The 19651-nt window shown below is 30.9% G+C and overlaps 1 protein-coding gene across 1 annotated transcript in view; it reads left to right on the forward strand.

Annotated features, from left to right (window-relative positions):
* Positions 1–19651, forward strand: part of LOC136977965 (uncharacterized) — a 37743-nt gene that overhangs the window by 12383 nt on the left and 5709 nt on the right. Inside the window, exons 2-5 of the mRNA XM_067273579.1 lie at positions 7287–7451; positions 7522–7638; positions 11768–11929; positions 12005–12232. Of these exons, the coding sequence (XP_067129680.1) occupies positions 7287–7451; positions 7522–7638; positions 11768–11929; positions 12005–12232 (672 nt within the window). The remainder of the gene's footprint in view (positions 1–7286; positions 7452–7521; positions 7639–11767; positions 11930–12004; positions 12233–19651) is intronic.

Consider the following 19651-nt stretch of genomic DNA (forward strand, 5'->3'; position numbering starts at 1 on the left):
TCTGAACACTGGAAGTTCGGTCGTGGGTTCGCTCTCGCCAGGATGGATTGGCCACGTGGAGTTTTCCGGGTTTTCTTCACGTCTGTAACGCCTGGATAGGAGCCAATTATCTTTAAAAAGATCATCCGGAAGGCATCCCCTAGGCAGATCGCCCAAGTGTTGCGTTGACCAAACAAACAAACAATTATCATGAAGTATCAAGGAAATCAAATCGGGAGGAGAGTGGGGCATTCAGATTTCATGGAAGTCTATATTTTTCTCGGAGTCCCAGAGAATAAGTAGAAAAAATTTCATACAGATCGGGCAAAAGATTTAGAAGTTAATAAGGTGGATGAAATCAGGGGAGGAGTGGGACGTCTAGGTTAACGGTAGTCAATATTTCCCTCAGAGTTATTAGGAATAAGCAAGACAAATTTGGTTAAGATCGACCAAAACGCTAAAAACAGAAACACAGATATATAATCGTACTATCATATATAACCTATATATAAATTCGATGACAAACCGTCGAGTTCAACAGAACATAATTCCGTGGAACCGTCTAGTCCAGGGATGGTGAACCTGTTTGAGTCCGCGTGCCATAATGTAAGCATACTTAACTTTAAAGATGTTAATGCGTGCCAAAGTCTTAGACTTTGAATAATGATATTTAAAGAAATTAAACGAATACGCTTTAATTCGAATAAATGTAAAAAATCTGATTGAAAACAGGATGATCAGGTGATAAACAGAAAGGATGATTGAAAAGGACAGAAATCATATGATACATTACGTGCCAGATGATTTCTCTTACATGCCACTTTGGGCACGCGTGCCATAGGTTCGCCACCTTTGGTCTAGTCCAACAGACTAAGCAGTTCCGAGAAACCGTACCGTCAGAATAATTTTGTACTTGGATCAGTTCCAGTTCCACAAGCGGAATTGGATTTTTCCCATCTCTAATCCAGCGTTCGAACATTATACTAAAATAGACTAATATAACTTCAATATCGTGTTGTTTAAAAATTTAAATTTTTTGTTCAAAAAAAAAAAAAATTAAAATTAAAATGACATACCTAATTATGAGTGCGCCTCAAGTGGGCATTTCAAAAACGACTTTTTGACTGAAGAAGAAAATAATTTTTAAGTAAAATGAAAAGTATCGATAAAATTCGATATGTCAAGAACTTGATGAAATTTGATACGTAGATCGAAAACTATTAGCATATGACGTTTGTGACTCATATTTTGTCCCGTTGACGTGTATATCATTAGTTTTTTTAATAAAATGTGAATTGGAAGAGACATAGTGTTCTAATTCCAGTATAGTAAGGTTCGCTTCTTTAAGCTGTTCGTTCTCTGCCTACTTGACGAGTTGCCTCTACCGAGCCTTATCATATTGGGCCCAGATTCTGGGCCCCAGAATTACTGTTAGTCAAACTGAAAACAGTTTTAGATCGGTATCGCTCTTCGTCGATAAATGAATGATGTGAAACGGCACAGCTGAAACTCTGATATCGAGTTTCTCTCGAAGTTTCCTTCTAGGTGTATCGGGAACATTCTAGAATATTTGTCTGGAGAGCATTTAATTATCGGTAGCGAGGAGTAAAAGACGCTTAATTTTCCTTCATTCTGATTGTAGTTTTTAGATCATCCTCCCAGATCATTCAGAGCAAAATCTTAGTTACGTCACTGTTCTGGCTACAAGTGACATTACACACTGTTTACCAGTTGAGTTAATACGTTGGATATTTTTTTACTCTTTCGTCCCTGTGAGCACTAAGAGGGCCTTTCTTCAAGCCAGGTCCACAATGGGGGCGGTCGGGTATGAGAGACAGGACTCAACAAATCCATGACAGACTAACCCCGAAAAAAGTCTTGGAGTTCCGTCCAGATTCGTTTTCCGGTTCCCAGAGCTGTAGACTGACAAGTTAACCGTTCAGCTGCTCTGGGTTTTCCTGTACCGAAAGAAGATGGGTCGAAAACCTCCAGGAATTTTTCGAGGCTAGTCCATCCGGATATGTTGGACCTTGCCAAACTCACAACGGACTTGCTAAAATCAAGATCCTCTTGGTGCCCACAGGGCGAAAAGAGTTAAAAAAAACCACTCGGCCACTCACTTTATAAAAAAGTATTCTTATGAGCTACAATCTCCAAATGCAGATTTATCTGTAGTCATCCATCTGTTATCTATGGCATATAATGAACTCTCGCATCTTCCAAATTCATGGAAAAGTCTGTTAACTACAGCAAAGAAAATGGCAAAATAGTGATAAGTGTTTGATGAAAAGAAAAAGAAACGCAGTAAAATTCTTTCACAAATTTGCTTCAGATTCACGTTTAGAAGACACAGAGATCGTATTTAAGGTGGATGTATTGATATTTTACTGTATTATTGATACAGCAATGCAATTCAGGACAAAAAACTATGACAGATACATTCTTCTCTTTGTATCAAAGATAAGAACAATGACAAATGAAAATCTGAAAACGTGCAAAGATTATCGTTGCTACATATGGTGATGTTGATGAAAATTTCGTTCAAGAGATTACGATCGTTACTTCGTGAGTAAGTTTCAACAGCAAATTAAGTAACATGATAAGAGTAGCTGATATCCTAAGAATTCTCTTTTAAGAAAACATATCAGCTATGCCAGAACTGACTACTGTATGTGTTATTCGTGACCTTGCTGGGAACGATAACTATTACAGAATGATCATTCTCGAAACTCAAGATTATCAAATCTGTTTAACAATTAGGAAAAACTGACTCGTGAGTGGACTGTTTATCATTTCTATTAAAAATTAAGTCGCGAAGAATTAAAATGTAGGAGAAATGATCATGTCCTTTGCAAATTAAATGCGAAAAAGACATGGGATTACTACAAAGAAGTTACACCGAATGTATTGTATTTTTTCTAATGTAATACAGTAATGTCAAAATTACTATGTGAATTTAGTAACTTGCTCTTAGTAGGGGATACTGGAGCACGTTGGAACAGTACATAGTTTAGATTTGTTTAATGATTAACTGTTAAGATTTTTTTAAACTTTTTTCGCCCTGTGGGCACTAAGAGGGCCTCTTTTAGTAGGTCCATTATGGGTTCGGCCAGACCCACAATGGGGCGACCGGGTGGTGAGGGACGGGGCCCGACATATTCGAACGGACCACCCCCGAAAAATTCCTGGGGATTATTCGACCCGTTCGGATTCGATCCCGGGTCCCCCAGAACGGTAGGCTGCCACCTTGACCGCTCGGCCATCCGGCCATTGTAACTGTTAAGGTTAGCATATTAAATGTCATGTCATCAGATGTGGCAATTAGTTGGACGTCATTATTTATTAATAATGACGTCCAACTAATTGCCAATATTATCTGTTTTAATATTTATTTATAAACAGTATTTATATAAATATTTAATATATATATATATATATATCAGAATGCCGTTAGTTTCAATTTACCTCGTATTTGGAGTATATTGAAACAGAGGATAGAGTAAGTTGGAACTTTAAACTCTGGCTAATGTGAAACTTTGGCAACCAATATATATATTTTAGAGACATATGTCTTTATTCTTATGTTGAAAATAATTAATTCCATTTGAATATCATACTTTAGCCGCACAATGGTCACAAAGACCAGGAGATATTTTAAGGTAATTTTACACAGAGTCATCTGAGTCACGATGATGGCATACGTAAAATGAATCATTATTCGTAAATTTTTCATGTGACCATTCTTTACACTATGTGCACTGCATCATCAACTTTATTATTTTCTGCCCGTGATGCTGGGATCTGTATTGTTCACTTTAGCAACTTCATAAGCCAGCCACCTGACACCATCCGATGCAACGCCACAGTAAATGCTGCTAGCTCCTCAATGTAATAAGCCATATTGCTTTCTTGAGAATCGGTAAAGATCTTCTTTGGTGTTGCATAGCTCATTTTCAGTTGCAATACGATGCATGTATCTTCATGAATACATTGCTGGTGAAATGACAAAGACAGTTGTGGGTGCTTTGTTTACGCCTGTTAGTAAGAAGAACAAACATGACATTGAATGGGGAGAAATAATGTGTACAATATTTTCGCCTAAAATGCTGCCTAGTTATTCGTAGTCTTCTTAGCTTTCTGCACATATCTGTTTGGCAGTCACATGTGGTATGTTGCTAGCCTTTGTCACAACACGAACAAACTCATTCGATTCCAAAACACTTCTGACTGCATTCAGCATTATATCTTCACTCACTTCTGGGTTTTCTTTTATTGTTTCGTACCATCCTGAGAAACGGAAAATTTGTAGTTTTTAAATACATCGCAAATACGGGGCATCTTGGAACAGTTTCAACTTGTCCCATCCCATTTGTTGCTACGTGCCCCAAGAGGTCTTTTCGACGAAGCCATTTAATATCAAGACGAAACTTGGGTGTGCCTTGACTAAACTTTAATAATTTTGCGTGATAATACTAATTCGTCTTAATTAAAGACCAATATAGAAAAAATTACCAGAAGTGTATTCAAGAAAAAAAATAACAATTCTGACATAAAAAAAGTTACTCCTCCGTCCGGAAATCACAAAAATCCTTCAAAGTACAACGTTTCCGCCGCCATGCTCCTACCATTATATCAGTAAGTCTGTTGTTCCCACTCTCAGGTAACAGGACGATGCATTTCATAGATTGCACAAACAAATAGCGCGAATGTTTCAACATACCCAGTATTCTACTCTGCCCCAGTTTCCCCTACTTTAATTCGGATTTTTGCTTAATTTGGGCTATTGGTACGTCACAAAAGATAGTGAGTAGAGACAACACAATACTCTTATGGGGCTATGGTCCTTCTCTGAAGAAAGGGTAGGTAAGGAGACCCGAGAAAAATCTTCTGTGAGGTCCTCCCGTGATTTAAGTAACGTCACTGCGTTTGTTAAAGAAATTAAACATACTAACTCAGAATTTTGATTTTAAAGGAAAGAAATAAGTAATTGTTCAGATAAGATATAAATGTGAATTGTAAATTAAACATGTAAAATGTGAAATTAGATCGATAAAGATAGTAGAACAAAAAGCCTAGTTGTGAAGGTTTAGTTTCAATGGTTTTAATGATTTCTGATTACGTACACAAACAATTGATTATATGTGTTGACATTCTACAGTGCAGTTTAATATTAATATTATTCGAGAATTTTAAGCACATTCTATTGATATATATATAAGTTATATAAACTTATATATGATATATATTTCATTTAGAAATTTTTCTTTTAAGCAAAGAATGTAAGTTATTTCATATTTAAATTTTCAAGACTTGGTTATTTTTAATGAAATAATTAAGTGGCTCAACATAAATAATAGGGCAAAAATTGAAAATTACAAATTGATTTAAGAAAACTTGAAAGTTCAATAGGAAATATATTTGACTCCAACAGAAATAAAACTTTTTACAAATAATTTAACATTGAAAAACACAAAAAGGAATTATCATCTGTGAAATGTTTTAAATTAATTTGTACGAAACTGTGTGAAAATAAATTTGCCAATTCATTTTGCATCAATTTAAAACAACGTATTTAAATTTTTTAAAATTTAATTATTTTAGAATATTTATATCGGATGCATAAATACAAAATCTTATATTTTAATTTTCATTCTCTGTTATAAATAAATATTTCAGGGAAAAATTAAATCCAAATCGTAAAAAGTAATTGATATTCTGATACCAAAAATTTGAATCATTTCATGATAGATCTGTTGCCATTAGTCACAGATACAAATATTATCTCGAAGCGAATTTAACCGTAAAATTAATAAATGGTTCAAAGCATTTTATTGATGATCTATCAGAAATGATTTGAAGCGGAAAAACATTGGTAACAGATGGCTATCCATAATGCTAATAAAATTACAAGCACTGGATTCACTAGTTAAATCGTTCTTCAATTTTAAATTTTATCCGTAAAATTTAATGTAAGTGTTAAACGAAATGAAATTTAGATTTAAATTCTCTTAAAAGAAAAAAAATTGAAGTAAATATTTTCTTTGTTTAACAAGAAAACGTAATTTTATAATTTCTAACTAAAAAATAATAATTTTAATATATTAAAAAAATAAAAAATACGCTTTTACAGTGCATTTAAATATACCTATCTGAAATATTTACAAATAGGATTATTGATTAAATTATATTTGGTCATTTTTTTTGAAATATGTGGCTGGCACTATTACACAGTATACATTAGTACAATGTATTTTACAAACACATTTAAAATATCCGTGTCCAATTGATATTACTTATTACATTCTACATTTGGTTAAGTTTGTGGAATGTCAGAGTGGGATCGCTCCATAGAACATCAATAAAATATATTATAATCGGACTTGGATAGAAGGCTGAAACTTTGAGGGAATATCTTAATTAGAAGTGGATAAAATTTGAGTTGAAAAATTTGAGGACATTATACGAAGGAAATTAAATAAAAGCGTTTAATTAATAATACTGTAATAATAAAACACGGGTTATTGATTTTTAAATGCATTACATTTACAAAAAATATTTTATTATTTCTCGTAAATCCCCATTAAAACATTTTCTTTTTAAATGAGATTTTCATAATATAAGTAAAATTTTAGATCGGAATACAAAGTATAGTATGGCCTGCCATACGCAACTAATACGTTCCAAGATATCTCGGGTAAGCGTGTAAAATAGTGAACCCTATTAATTATTTTGTATTTGCTATACTAACATGCCTATCACGTATTTTTTAATTTAAATAAGACAAATAAACACTATATTAACAACAAATAGTACGATATCATAAATGATATTTACTTTAAAAATTTTTCGGAGAAAGATTTTTTTTTCACTAAATATAAAGCTTAAATTTTTTCCGTTTCTTTGCCTTATCTGAGCTAATAGCATCACTACCCTTGCGTTTTGGTGCCAGGTTTGCAAAGCACAGAGTAATTAGCTTAAGTGAAACAAAAAAGCATTGATATCACATGGACACGACATATTCAAGTGAGAACTCCGGAAAAAGACTGTAGCGAGACCCAGTGCTCAGCAAAACAAAGAAATGAATCACAGTAACGCAGAACGTGAATGAGCAAGATGTTTGCATTGCATCTTAAAAGTATGGCGCAGATTTAGTGCGCAATTAAGAATTTTTATTTTACGTATGTTTTTCATTTTTATCGGATCAATAATAGTGTAAACCTAAAATTGTCTGTGGCGAGTCCGCACATGGTGGGGTTCTACTGTATATTGTTTGGTGTAATATTTTTCGCACCATTATCTTTTTTCAGGAATATTGATTTACCAAGTTAAAATTTTTCTGCTGACTTGGCTTGGATTCATAAAATGGACATCATCGTGGGATAGAGGCTGCGGTGAGTTATTTCGAACTACATATCCCTGCTTAATGGTACATAAGGGATGTAAATTAATCCAAAGTACTAGGCAAGATAAAGGTAAATCCTTTTATTTAATTTCTATGATTAAAAAGCAGTTATGTATATATATTTTCTATTGTTCTGCAAGATTGGTGTCGCAATAACAATGGAGGATGCCAACATTTATGTGAAAATCACATGCTTGGACCAAAATGCAAGTGCAGAAAAGGATACCAATTAGGATCAGACGGAAAATCGTGTGCTGGTAATTACTGAATTATACCGAATACTAATTAAATTGTATTTTTTTTCACAATTTCAATTCAAGTTTTCGTTAACAATAAATATTCATTAGTTTTCACTTGTAAAAATTTATATATATATATATCTAAATTAAATTTTAATGTACAGCATGCCGTCGAAATTTATTGAATTCAAATTCTTTTTGGTCTACGATATATAATGCAAAAATATTTATCGTTATACATTAACTCGTAAGCCAACAGAGCATCACGGTCAAAGGCTTTTTTCAGATACTTATCTATATGAAAAAAGAAAGAAAAACTTTTGGATAAATAAAAGTATCCCCTTAAAATTTATATTTAAATTAATGTTAATAAAATACAATTATTTCAAATTTGAAGCTAATATGCCTCATACTTCATTCGAAAATGAAACTCGAAGAAAGTGGCATGTTCTGTAATCTACTAGTGAATTCATGGAATGCGTGCGTTTTGAATGATTCCTTGAAATGTTCTGTAATCTCTAGTGCGTGGGAGAAATTTTTATGTGTTTTGCAGTTCTGTTGACATTTTATAGCTAGCAGAGTTGTTTAGCTGTATTTTTGCGATGCTAAACGTGTAACGTTTAACCTTAGTTAAAAAAATTTTTCGAAGTTCGTCGGATGTTAAATTTTTGTGTAATAAATTAAGACATAGTCGCTCTGGAAACATTTTTTACTTCCTAGACGATCTCCATTTTTTCTTGTTCTAGAACAAAAGAAAAAATGGAGATCGTCTAGGGAAGTAAAAAAATGTTTCCAGAGCGACTATGTCTTAATTTATTAAACTTAGTTAAAAAAGTTAAGTAATTAAATAAGTAGGGAAGAAAGTAAAGAGAAAATGTGATATCACCAAGGAATACAAAATACTTCGATCACTAGAAACTTGTTGAAAAAAAACTAATGTAATTTTCAAAAACAATAATTAGAATTTTTGCTAATTCGAAAATTTTCTATTTCCCTTGTGTTCGAATTAAAGAGAATCTTCTGTACTTAATTAATATAGTTATACTTTAATTGAGTAAACTGCTAGGATTAAATACAATAATTAAACAATCTTACCTTCTAAGATTGATTATGATAACAATGTTTATTTTATATAATTAATCTTGTATAACTAGTATTCTGATTGAAATGCCTGCGAGCTATACATTTAACCACTCTCATTAATTGCCGATTTTGTGAATTGAGAATGACTCCAATTGAGCCATTTTTTTAAAACAAATTTATTTATATATTGTAAGGTTCTATTAAACCAGTTGTAGAATAGAACGGATAATACTAAGAAAAAATGAATTGTTCAATATTCGTACTAAATTTTCCGTCGTGTGGCTACAGGTTTTTATTGCGATAATTTTTGTTATATTTAGTTTAAAACGAGAAACTTTTATTTAAGTACTAGAATCCAACAAAAAGAATTTTCAACGAAAAATTTTATCACATCTATATCTAATTGTTATCTATCAATACATTAATTAAATTTTATAAATTTTCAGTAGGATAATGCATAATATATTTCTCTCAGTATATTATCATCATTGTTATAAAATGACTATAGACTTTGAATTTTATCGGTGAAAAATAAAGGAATAAAAGTTTAAATAGAAAAAGAAAATTAAATAGAAATAAAGATATTTATTTCCTAAAGCCGAATTAAGTTTTAAAAATTAAAGATATTAATATCTTTACTTTTAAAATAATTTTTAAAAATAAACAAATTTTAAGATACTTTATTTAACTTTTTTCTAAACCAAAAATAAATAAATAATCTTAAAATTTAGTTTATATCCTTACAACAATAATAGTAATTCCTGTTCCTATCTACTGAAATGTAATTCCTTAAGTTAAAATGTTTTCTGGTTGAATTAATGTAAATCTTATTGTTTAGAAAACAATGATTTCGAAGAATGCAGTGAAATGTTCATAATTTATGAATTCAGCAGAATATTGTAGAATACGAAGCAGAATAACTTATTTTATTATCAAAAGATGGCGCAAGATTCTATTATCCGTTCCATTCAAAAATATCAAATTTCTGAAAAATTAATATATATTCTGTAAATTGTTCGATGATTACTTTTCTTTTACTAAATCTGTAAAAATAAAATTAGAATAAAAAAGCTTAAAATAACTGACACAAACTAATGAGTTCAATGTAAAACTATGCCTCCAGTTTTACAATGAGTTTCTGTCCGTCTAAATTAATTTTTCAGTTCTGTTCCGAAGGTATGGCACTGTCATTTATTGCTATTAGAGGGATTTTATCCAGGAAAAAAAAGCAAATAAAATTTAAATTTATTTTTAAAATATTTACTTATTGCCTAAATAAAAAGGAAATTGCAAGAAACAAATACGTTTTTAAAACCGTATAAAAATTTAAACATTTATTTATTTTTTGTAAGAAACTAAACTATTTGGATCCTGCCAAAAGTGTGCCTTTTGTCCCAGTTATGCGTCACTGGTCTAAACAATATTATATTGTCAATGAAGAATATCTGAGGCTGATAAGATTTTGTATAAAACATTAATTTCATCAGTTCATTTGACAACCGAATTAAATAGGCAATACTTTAAGGCAAAATAATAATAATTCTTTAAAATAATTTTTTACATAAGTAGCATTTATCTCATTATAATCTGAATATGAAAATTTCGAATTTAATCAGGTACAATCGAATAATTATTGTTATGATACATGCTATAAAATACATAATATTAAGATATATATATTTTATATTATATAATTTTTGCAAAAAACAATGCTGCTTGAGAGTACCGAGTGGCCACTCTGCCCAAATCTGGTACTACTGAATATCGATTTTCGTAACTCAGGAGGATAAAGAACACAATTTCAAAAACTCTACATAGGTATATAGTGGAAAAAATTGAATTAGAATTGTTTCCGCAAATTATTATTGTGCAAATACTCTATACGATCGTCTTCAGTTTTGTTCATTATATTTTCTTCTGACCCGAAGGTAAAATTTTGTATTTCATCTCTTGCTTTGGATAAAAAAAATGAAAATCGCAACTTCGAAATGTGTTTTAGTTTCGATTGAATGAAATCATGTAAATTCTACTTATAATTTTAGCTAAATGTAATTTAAATTTTATTTAGAAAAGATAAAATCGAATGAATGCTTTTGAAAAACCCAGCAACAAGTTGCTTAAATTTCCCGGCGACATTTAAAATTTTGGTGGCGCCATCTGTTATGATATTTTATTAAAAATTTTTTATATTTTGAATTATTTATAAAAAATTGGACGGGTTTTATAAAAAATTGTAAATGATAATAACGAGTAAAATCGTAATTAAGTTCTACCTTACTCGATATATGACACGTCCTCCCTTTAACTCATCAGACCGTCGACCTTTAACCACCAAAATTTAATAGCACCAATCCCCTAATAAACAAATCTCCCTGCAACATTTCAGAAATTTTCGACAAAAAGCTTTTTGTCGAAAATTTCTGAAATGGGTTATTAAGGTTCAAACAGGGTGAACAAAATCGTGTCCCCTCACACAAATATCCATACGTATAGAAAACACCCCGAATTTTCTTTGCATTTCTCGACGTTTCAAGGTCCTTGAATACAAAAAAAAAAAAAAAAAAAAAAATTGTGAGGGGTCATTTTTCTGACCGACTGCCATACTTTCCCTCTGATATATAACAGATCCGGGAAAGTAAAAATTAAGAATTCTAAAAATGAAACAAGATGTATATGATGTTTGGCTTTGTAATGCACGAAACAAACACATAAGAGTTATGTATCAGGATTTAATTTTGACTGTTATTAGGGAACTTAATTCGAAATAAACTTATCTAATATAATTGGGAGTGATGTGCTGGCACGAACTGTCATAAAATAATTATAAGAATACACATTGGTATCTAAATCCAATTTCTTCTCAAATATAGAAAGACAGCTCATTGTGCGGCGGTCACTAATAGTTGATAAATTTGGTAAATCCTTCAAAGAATTAATAGTAAAATTTTATGCAGATACCATATTTACAAGCAAATATATAATCCTAAAATAAATTATATGTTAAAATTATTATTGATAAACATAGTTATATTTTTTCTCTTATTATAAAAATGTTATTTTACAGATATTAACGAATGCTTACTCGCTGATACATGTCCTCGGTATACAAAGGCTATTTGTATCAACTTACCTGGTAGTTACATTTGTAAATGTCCGAAAAATTTACATATGTTAGGTGAAACAGCAGAAATCAATGACAAAAAAGAGATTTTTATCAAATGTGTAGGTAAGACCGAAAACAATTTTCAGTTATTTTTATCTTTATCATGACATAAGGCATAAACATTTTTCAATTGTTCAGCTCGCTATTGGTGTGATGAAATCTGCCATCATTATTGTACTATTTCTGGAAAATCACCGTATAAATGCCAATGCTTCGATTATTATCGTTTACAAAATAGCACTTGTGTTCCTAGTTGCGGTGTTAACGATGGAGAATGTCAGAAATATTGTTATAATACTCCGACCGGAACAACATGTAAATGTGATAAAGGAGAACAACTGGCAGCAGATGGAAAAACATGCAAAGGTAAAGAAAAAAAATCTATAAAACCTTCTAAGAAATTCTTTTAAAAGTATTTCAATAATTGAACATTTTTTGAAACGTTATTCTAATTTATTACTTTTGATTTATTTTAAAATACAAATTTTTATGTTGAATCGGGGTTAAATAAGCTAGATGTGTAACTCATTTCGAGAAGTTTTTCATTTTATCATAAAAGCATTTTTTCAAAAAAGGCTTGAAAAAAGTTTTATAGCTTATCAAAATGCTTTAATAGCTTTATAGCTTATCAAAAAGGTTTCATAAAATTTCATAAAAAACTTAAGCTATAAAAGTAAAATATAAATCATTCCAATAAATTAGCTTATTATTTAAGTATATTAAATTGATGAGATGAATGTGAAAATGGATTTCATTACCTTACATCGTTAAAAACAGTACAGGAAACCACATTAGCATTTTCAAATTACAGACTTTTTGAGACAAAATTATATACGAAGATAAGTATTGTTTAATTAAATATCAACAATTCTTTTATTTTTCATTCTTCTTTGCCTTAAAATATTACCTATTTAATTCGGTTGTCAAATGAACTGATAAAATTAATGTTTTATATAGAATCTTTCCTATCAGCCTCAGATATTCTTCATTGATGATATAATATTGTTTAGACCAGTGACGCATAACTGGGACAAAAGGCACTTTTTTGATAGGATCCAAATAGTTTAGTTTCTTACAAAAAAATAAATAAATGTTTAAATTTTTATACAGTTTTAAAAATTAATGAAGGAAAACTGGAATTTGTTTCGATAGTCGTATTTAGGTTATATTGTTATTTTAGAAACTACTTTATTATGTCCTAAATAATTTCAGCCATGTGCAAAATGAGTGTGCCAGAATGAAGCAAAACTTATGATTTCTACGACGTATAATGGAAAATAAAATTCTTTTTTGTTTTGATGAGTGATAAATGCTACTGTTTAATTTATGTTAGTGTCTTTACCAAAAATAAGTAACCAGAAACGTCATTTACCGTACAATAAATAAATATAAGCCTAAATATTCTACAGCATAATTTTATAGAATTGAATTAATAAACTTTTATAAAAGAATAAAATGTAGTGGTAGATCATTGGCATTTGACCCATGAAAGTATAAAACATTCCACTGTAAGTTGGCAACGGCTTGTTTTATAGGTAGGATGACCATATTATTTATCATCCAAGCCGAGATACTTCTGAGACTTAAAGTTGAGTCTAAAAACGATTAAACGTATTTGAAAATATTTATTAACTTAGCAATTAGTTATATTATATTAGCATATTAATAAATGATTCTGTTCAAAGATTGATTATATTCTCAAAAATTAAAAATCATTCTAAAAAGTAAAAATACAATGTACAAATTAGAGCAAAATAAAATAAAATAAAAACTTATTTACGGTATATGGATAATATTAATGTTAACAAAAAATATTCTCGAACGTTATCACAACTTACTGTAATCATTTTATTGACCATTTTCACCTTCCCTGTTACTGGCATTTTTAGAGGAATTTTTTTTTCAGTATGATCTTACTGTTTTTAAATTTTTCGTAAAATTATTTTCAATCTTTTTCAAAGTTGCATAATTAATAAATTAGTGTGTAAATACATGTAATCAACTCTTTTCTGTATATTATAGTATATATATTAAGTGTATATTAGAGTAGTAGTGTGTATTATAGTATTTCTGTATATTAAGAAATCAAGAAAATAGTCTTGCTACAACTGTCGAGACACAGAACGAATTCTATCAAATGGAGGATATTCTCAATTTTTTATCTTTTATTTGTATTGAAATGTATATATGTTTTAATCTAAATATTTTCCACGATAGTTTTTTTTATCTCCATTAGAGTATCTTTCTTCAATAAATATTTTTACAAAACTCGTCAAGTAAATTGTCTCTATTCATTATGTTTTAAATATTTCACGGAATTTAGGTGCTGCAAAATGATATAAACCTACCTTATTAATTTCAGTTCGTTCAGATACAAAATATGAATTTATCCATTTAAAAATAGTAGCTTCATTAAAATATCTTTCCAAAATATCTCAAGTTTTCAATTAGAATTAGAATTAGAATTCAAAATTAAATCGTGTATACCGTTAAAGCTTTCATCGTACAATCTGTTTAGTTCCTCTCTTGGTTTTGTAGGTATAAATTTCAATGTCTTCCTAAACCAGAGTACGAATGTAAGTTTTATAACAATATCTAAGTTTAATTAATTAGCTCTTTTATGCTATTAATAATAATGCGTTAAAAAATAAAAACCTGATTTACGTTTGTTCTCCAGACGATGCATCGGGATCGGGAGTGTAAACAAAGATTGTTACGATTACCCCAGGATTATGCCACTTTATCTAAAGTATATGCGATCATAATAAAATACGTGGAGAAAATCCTGAAAATTCCATGTGGCCAGCCCGTTGGTGAGGCATGAACCTGGACCAACTACCAATCGTTCACTTGGCTATTGGCGGGTGAATCTGAGAAAATCCACGGTCTGCCATCATCTCGGATGTAAAATTATAAAGACATAAATTTATATAAAATAACGTATATACAATGTAATATCGTTGAATAGAAGTTCCTATTTATAAAATGTTAAAATGACGCTCTTGGTGGTTACTTTTAACGCTCTCAGTCTAGAAACGTTTTATAAGTGATGAAATTTCACTGTGCTACATAAATATAGACAAAAAGATTCTGTAATCGACCATTTTAAGTTAAATTATGTTTTAACTATATTTAATAATCATTTTAAACAAATCACAAAACAAAAACACAGTACAAACAGAGAAAATACGGATTGTATCAAAATCGAACGTATAAATAAATATTCATCGAAAAACCTAAAAAGCATGTTATCGTTTTTCTATATTTCCAATACAAATTAAGTAATATTTATAATATTCAATATTTCAATATCTTTTATGCTGTAGATCTTTGAGTTGAATTTTAATGTTTTCGCAAATGAAACGTAAGTAATGAAAGGCAAATAAATAACTTATGAGAGCGAGTCAAAACAAATTGAGAATTTAATCGTGCTGAAAACGTGCACTGAAAAATTCCGAATCTATATCATTGTAAAGATACATCTGTCCAAAAACTTGCATGAAAATACGGCGCATCGTTGGCCGCTAGAGCGTATAGATCAATATCTGCTGCCGGTCTACTACTCGTTACGATAGTAGTAGGACAGTACTGAAATTTTACTTCTACTGGCATAAAACAGCTTATGAAATGTTGAAACAGACATACAATGAAGTTTTTCAACGATCTTAGAATTTAGATGATTCAAAGCATTTTTTGAAGACCGGGAATCAACTTCGAAACAGACAAGTCTGCAGACTTCTGTGAGAGTGTTAACTGAACAAATAATTAGTATTATAGATCTTATTGCCCGAGTTATCATAGACGAACTTGCTGAAATGTTGATTTCCCATGGGAGTGTCCATACAATTTTTCGAAATTTATTCGAAAAATTCTTAGTTTCTTCGGCTTCTGACACTTGAGCAAAAACACATTCGAAAATCTTCCAAGAGATGCAACTACATCACTTCGATTCTAGGAGGAAACAGGCCCAACGTAATGTGGAAATCGCCATCATCTCCAGCTTTTTCAGCTGGCAGAGTAACATCATCACTTTCCGTGAGTACTGATTGAATATTGTTGGGATATTGGAAAATTTTTTAAGTCATGTTATTACAACATAAGAATGCTAAATTTACTAAATTTTAATCAAACTCCAAAATTGTTATTCCTGGTAATCCTGCCTTGAACGTTGCTTTGAAGCAACATCATGCAATAATGGAAGTTACTGTAAGAATAAACGTCAACATATTCCGAAAACTTTTCTATATGCTTATTAAGTCTTATTGCGTTGGACATTAGAAAGTAGTATTATACGTTTCATGTACAAATTTTAGCAATCTTACTAGTTGTTATGACACTTATAAAAGCAGTTTGTTAGAAACAGTAAAACACAAATATCGATGTTTTAGCAAAACTTGCAGTTTCTTTCTTTTCTGCATTATCACTGGGCAATTTTGGCTTTGAATGACACAGCTCAACTGGTTATTTTGGTACTTCCAAATAATCACACTCACTTTTGTAGAGTTACCAAGCCTGAAGACAGCCACATCAAATAAATGGATGAACAATCCATGGTAGCATTTTATTTTGATCAAATGGCAATTTAGTAGAGAGCCACTAATTCATCCAAGAAGTCCATGAATTTATTTATACAGCAGAAGGGCAGACGAGAATGCAACTTTCATATATTCTTTGTGTGATCTATTCCAACAAGTAACAATACCATTAGAAAATGTCCCTGAAAACGTAATTGGAAGAGTAATAGCCGTTATCATACCACTTTACTGCATACAAATTTTGACCATCCACTTTGGTTACTTTTTTCTGAAATAATCCCTTTCCTTCTTTTTCATTTCTTCATCAGAGTGCATTTTACAGCCTGCAAATATGTTACGGCTTACAGTACAAAAGAGTAAATGACAATATTTGCCATCTGTAACTGCAAGTCAATTCCATTGAATCAGTTATCAAATACAGCTTGTAATTTAGATTTTCTTGGAATTATTTGGGTTAATCTGATCACGATATTTCCACTGACCCATAGATCTGGCAGACATGCATATTACGTTTCAAAACTAACGTACACTTCAAAATTGTGAACTAGACCGCACGCTCTTCCAAATCATTCTGAAAATACAGAATTTATTTATTTTTAGCATTTGTAACTGAGTTAGGATTTAGTAGACCCCATGAAAAAGCAGGCTGACTAATTTCTGCAGAGATAGAGGTCTCCTCTTCTAATTCACTATCTTCAGAAATATTAGCAGCAAGAATTCTAAAAGTATCCCGCAAAGCTCTATTTTGTTTTCTGCATTGAAAACTCTCATCCATTTCATTGTTGCACATTTTGCTCTAAAGCAACGTTTACTAATATTCCAAATATCTTTTATTTACACACTAAGTATACCTGCTATTAAATTATGTTGTATAGTTACAAATTAAAAAAAAAAAGAATTGATCCAAATAACTTGAAAATTCATTAAAAATTCAAACTTTCACACGGATGTCTTCACTTATAATAAGAAATAAAAGTAAGTTTATTTTGGACCCTGATAACGAGTAATGAACATGCGCTTCTTACTTTAAATGCTATTGGTAAACTGAAACAAAGCTTTAAAACCACATCAGGCCGGTATAAAAAATATTCGTTGCACTGTCTATAAATGGCAACTATTTTTTTTTTTTTTTTTATATGTTGCCTGAAAGCAATGCTATGCAGTAAAGGGTACGGAATGTATGCGGCAACACAATAGTATTGTGTCGTTACAACAATTATTGGGCAGTGCTACCTGTCAGTTCTACACATTGTTGGATTACTTCTACAGGAAAACATTCCAATCTCTGCACTGCGACAATGCTTTCTCGCCCGTAGCTAACTTGAAGACGGAATTTTTGGCCGAGAAAAACATATCGTACATCTCATATCCACCGTACATTCCAGATTTCCATCCTATGACATTTTCCTATTCCCATTCCTAAAGTCAAAGTTATGGTAAACCCCATTCTGTTTACAATAGCAGTGGTGAAAACATAGGAGGCGATTCTAAAGATCATCTCACAGGATGAGCTACTAACGCCTCCAAGGATTGGCAGAAACAATGACAGATGTGCGTTGAATTCCATAGGGAATATTTAGTACAACACCATAGTCTCTATGCCATAGTGATTATCATGCAAGAAAAAGATCAATTTCAATTTGTTTTTACTCGTCCTCGTCATTCAACATATAAAATTTAATTGTCGTTGCTTGCCGATTCACTTCTCTCGATGCGCCTCACAATCATACTTATTCCCTAGCTTCATCATTATGTACTAATTTGTTTTAAAATTTAAAACGCAAATATGAGCAACAAATAGAACTTTTGAAATTAACAATTTTATAAATCGCATAGTTTAAGGATTATTTTACATGTTTAAGTAATAATGACCGAACAAAAAATTTTCGGTCAATTTAAATCTTTATCCTTTGTTTTAAAATTCTAGCCAGAGACAAGTGGTTAACAATTTGAAGATGAAACAGTCTTCGTTAAAAATGACGACGACATGGCATTAAAAACACATACTTTATACACTTGATACCAATCATTTCTTGTAGGATCCGACGCCAACGACACACAGTACTAAAACTTTTCACAATATCACTCTGGTCACTAAAAACCATTCTGAAGATCCCTGGTGGAAATTCGGGAATTTAACAATATTTACATAATTACATAAATTCGTATAGTTCCAAGAATATAGTTTTCGTCGGTTATTTTAAACGGAGAATTGTTTTTATCCTCAAGTTGTTAACCTGTCTCTGGCTGGAATTTAAGAACGATAAAGATTTAAACTGACCCAAAATTGTTTGCTTAGTCATTATTATTTAAACATGTAACAATTTTATAATGAGTTTCGGATTGGGAATCTATAACTTTCATTGAAAAGTTATAGATTATTTATAAAGCTTCATCTTATCAAAATTAATGTGACTTTTCTTCAAAATAATTATAAGATTGTTTTTATTGAATCTCATTATGGATCATTATCGAATAGTGCTGTAATTTTAGCCTAAATTTAGTTTAGACTAAAATATTACATTTTTATTTCATTCTATTTATCAATGATACAGTCTATTAATTTATCTACAAAATATGTTTAAAATAATATGTAGTCAACATATAAAACTATATTATCTATTAACAATCTATATAAATAAAAATGTAAATGTTCGTTTGTTCAAAACCTTAAATCTCCGAAAGTTCTTCACCGGTTGCTTTAAAATGTTGACACAACGTTGCACTCGAATACACGCTATATACCTACTATTATATAGATGTCGAAATTTCACTCCCACAGGGGAGAGGGACAGGATTAAGGCTTTACCGTGAAGAACTCGGCTTCTATTGTACTATTTTAGATGCGGTTTTTTGGGTTTTTAATTGCGTTTTAATAGGGTACGTTAAGAGAATGTACACTAAAAAGGGATTTTTCAAAATTGCCCCCCGCGGGGGAGAGGGAAAAGATTAAGATTTATCCTAAAGAACTCAGCTTCTACTGTACTATTTTAGATGCAATTTTTTATTTTTAACTGCATTTTAGTAGGGTACTATGTGGGGATGAAAGAAGTCTATACCTTAACAATGGAAGTGTTAACAATTGAAGTGTTAAGAATGGAAGTGTTAGGAGAAAGCGACGTGCAAGATTTACAGGTACAGATGCGGTTTTTGCGTTTTTGCGGAAAATCGAACATATTTTTAGACCCATCTAAAAATTCTCTAATTAGTTTGGAAACAGGGGAGACCTAATTCTTGCATTCTGTAAAAA

The sequence above is a fragment of the Centruroides vittatus genome, unplaced genomic scaffold (genome assembly GCF_030686945.1).
Source record: "Centruroides vittatus isolate TY-2023 unplaced genomic scaffold, ASM3068694v2 contig_484, whole genome shotgun sequence".
Taxonomy (NCBI): Eukaryota; Metazoa; Arthropoda; class Arachnida; order Scorpiones; family Buthidae; genus Centruroides; species Centruroides vittatus.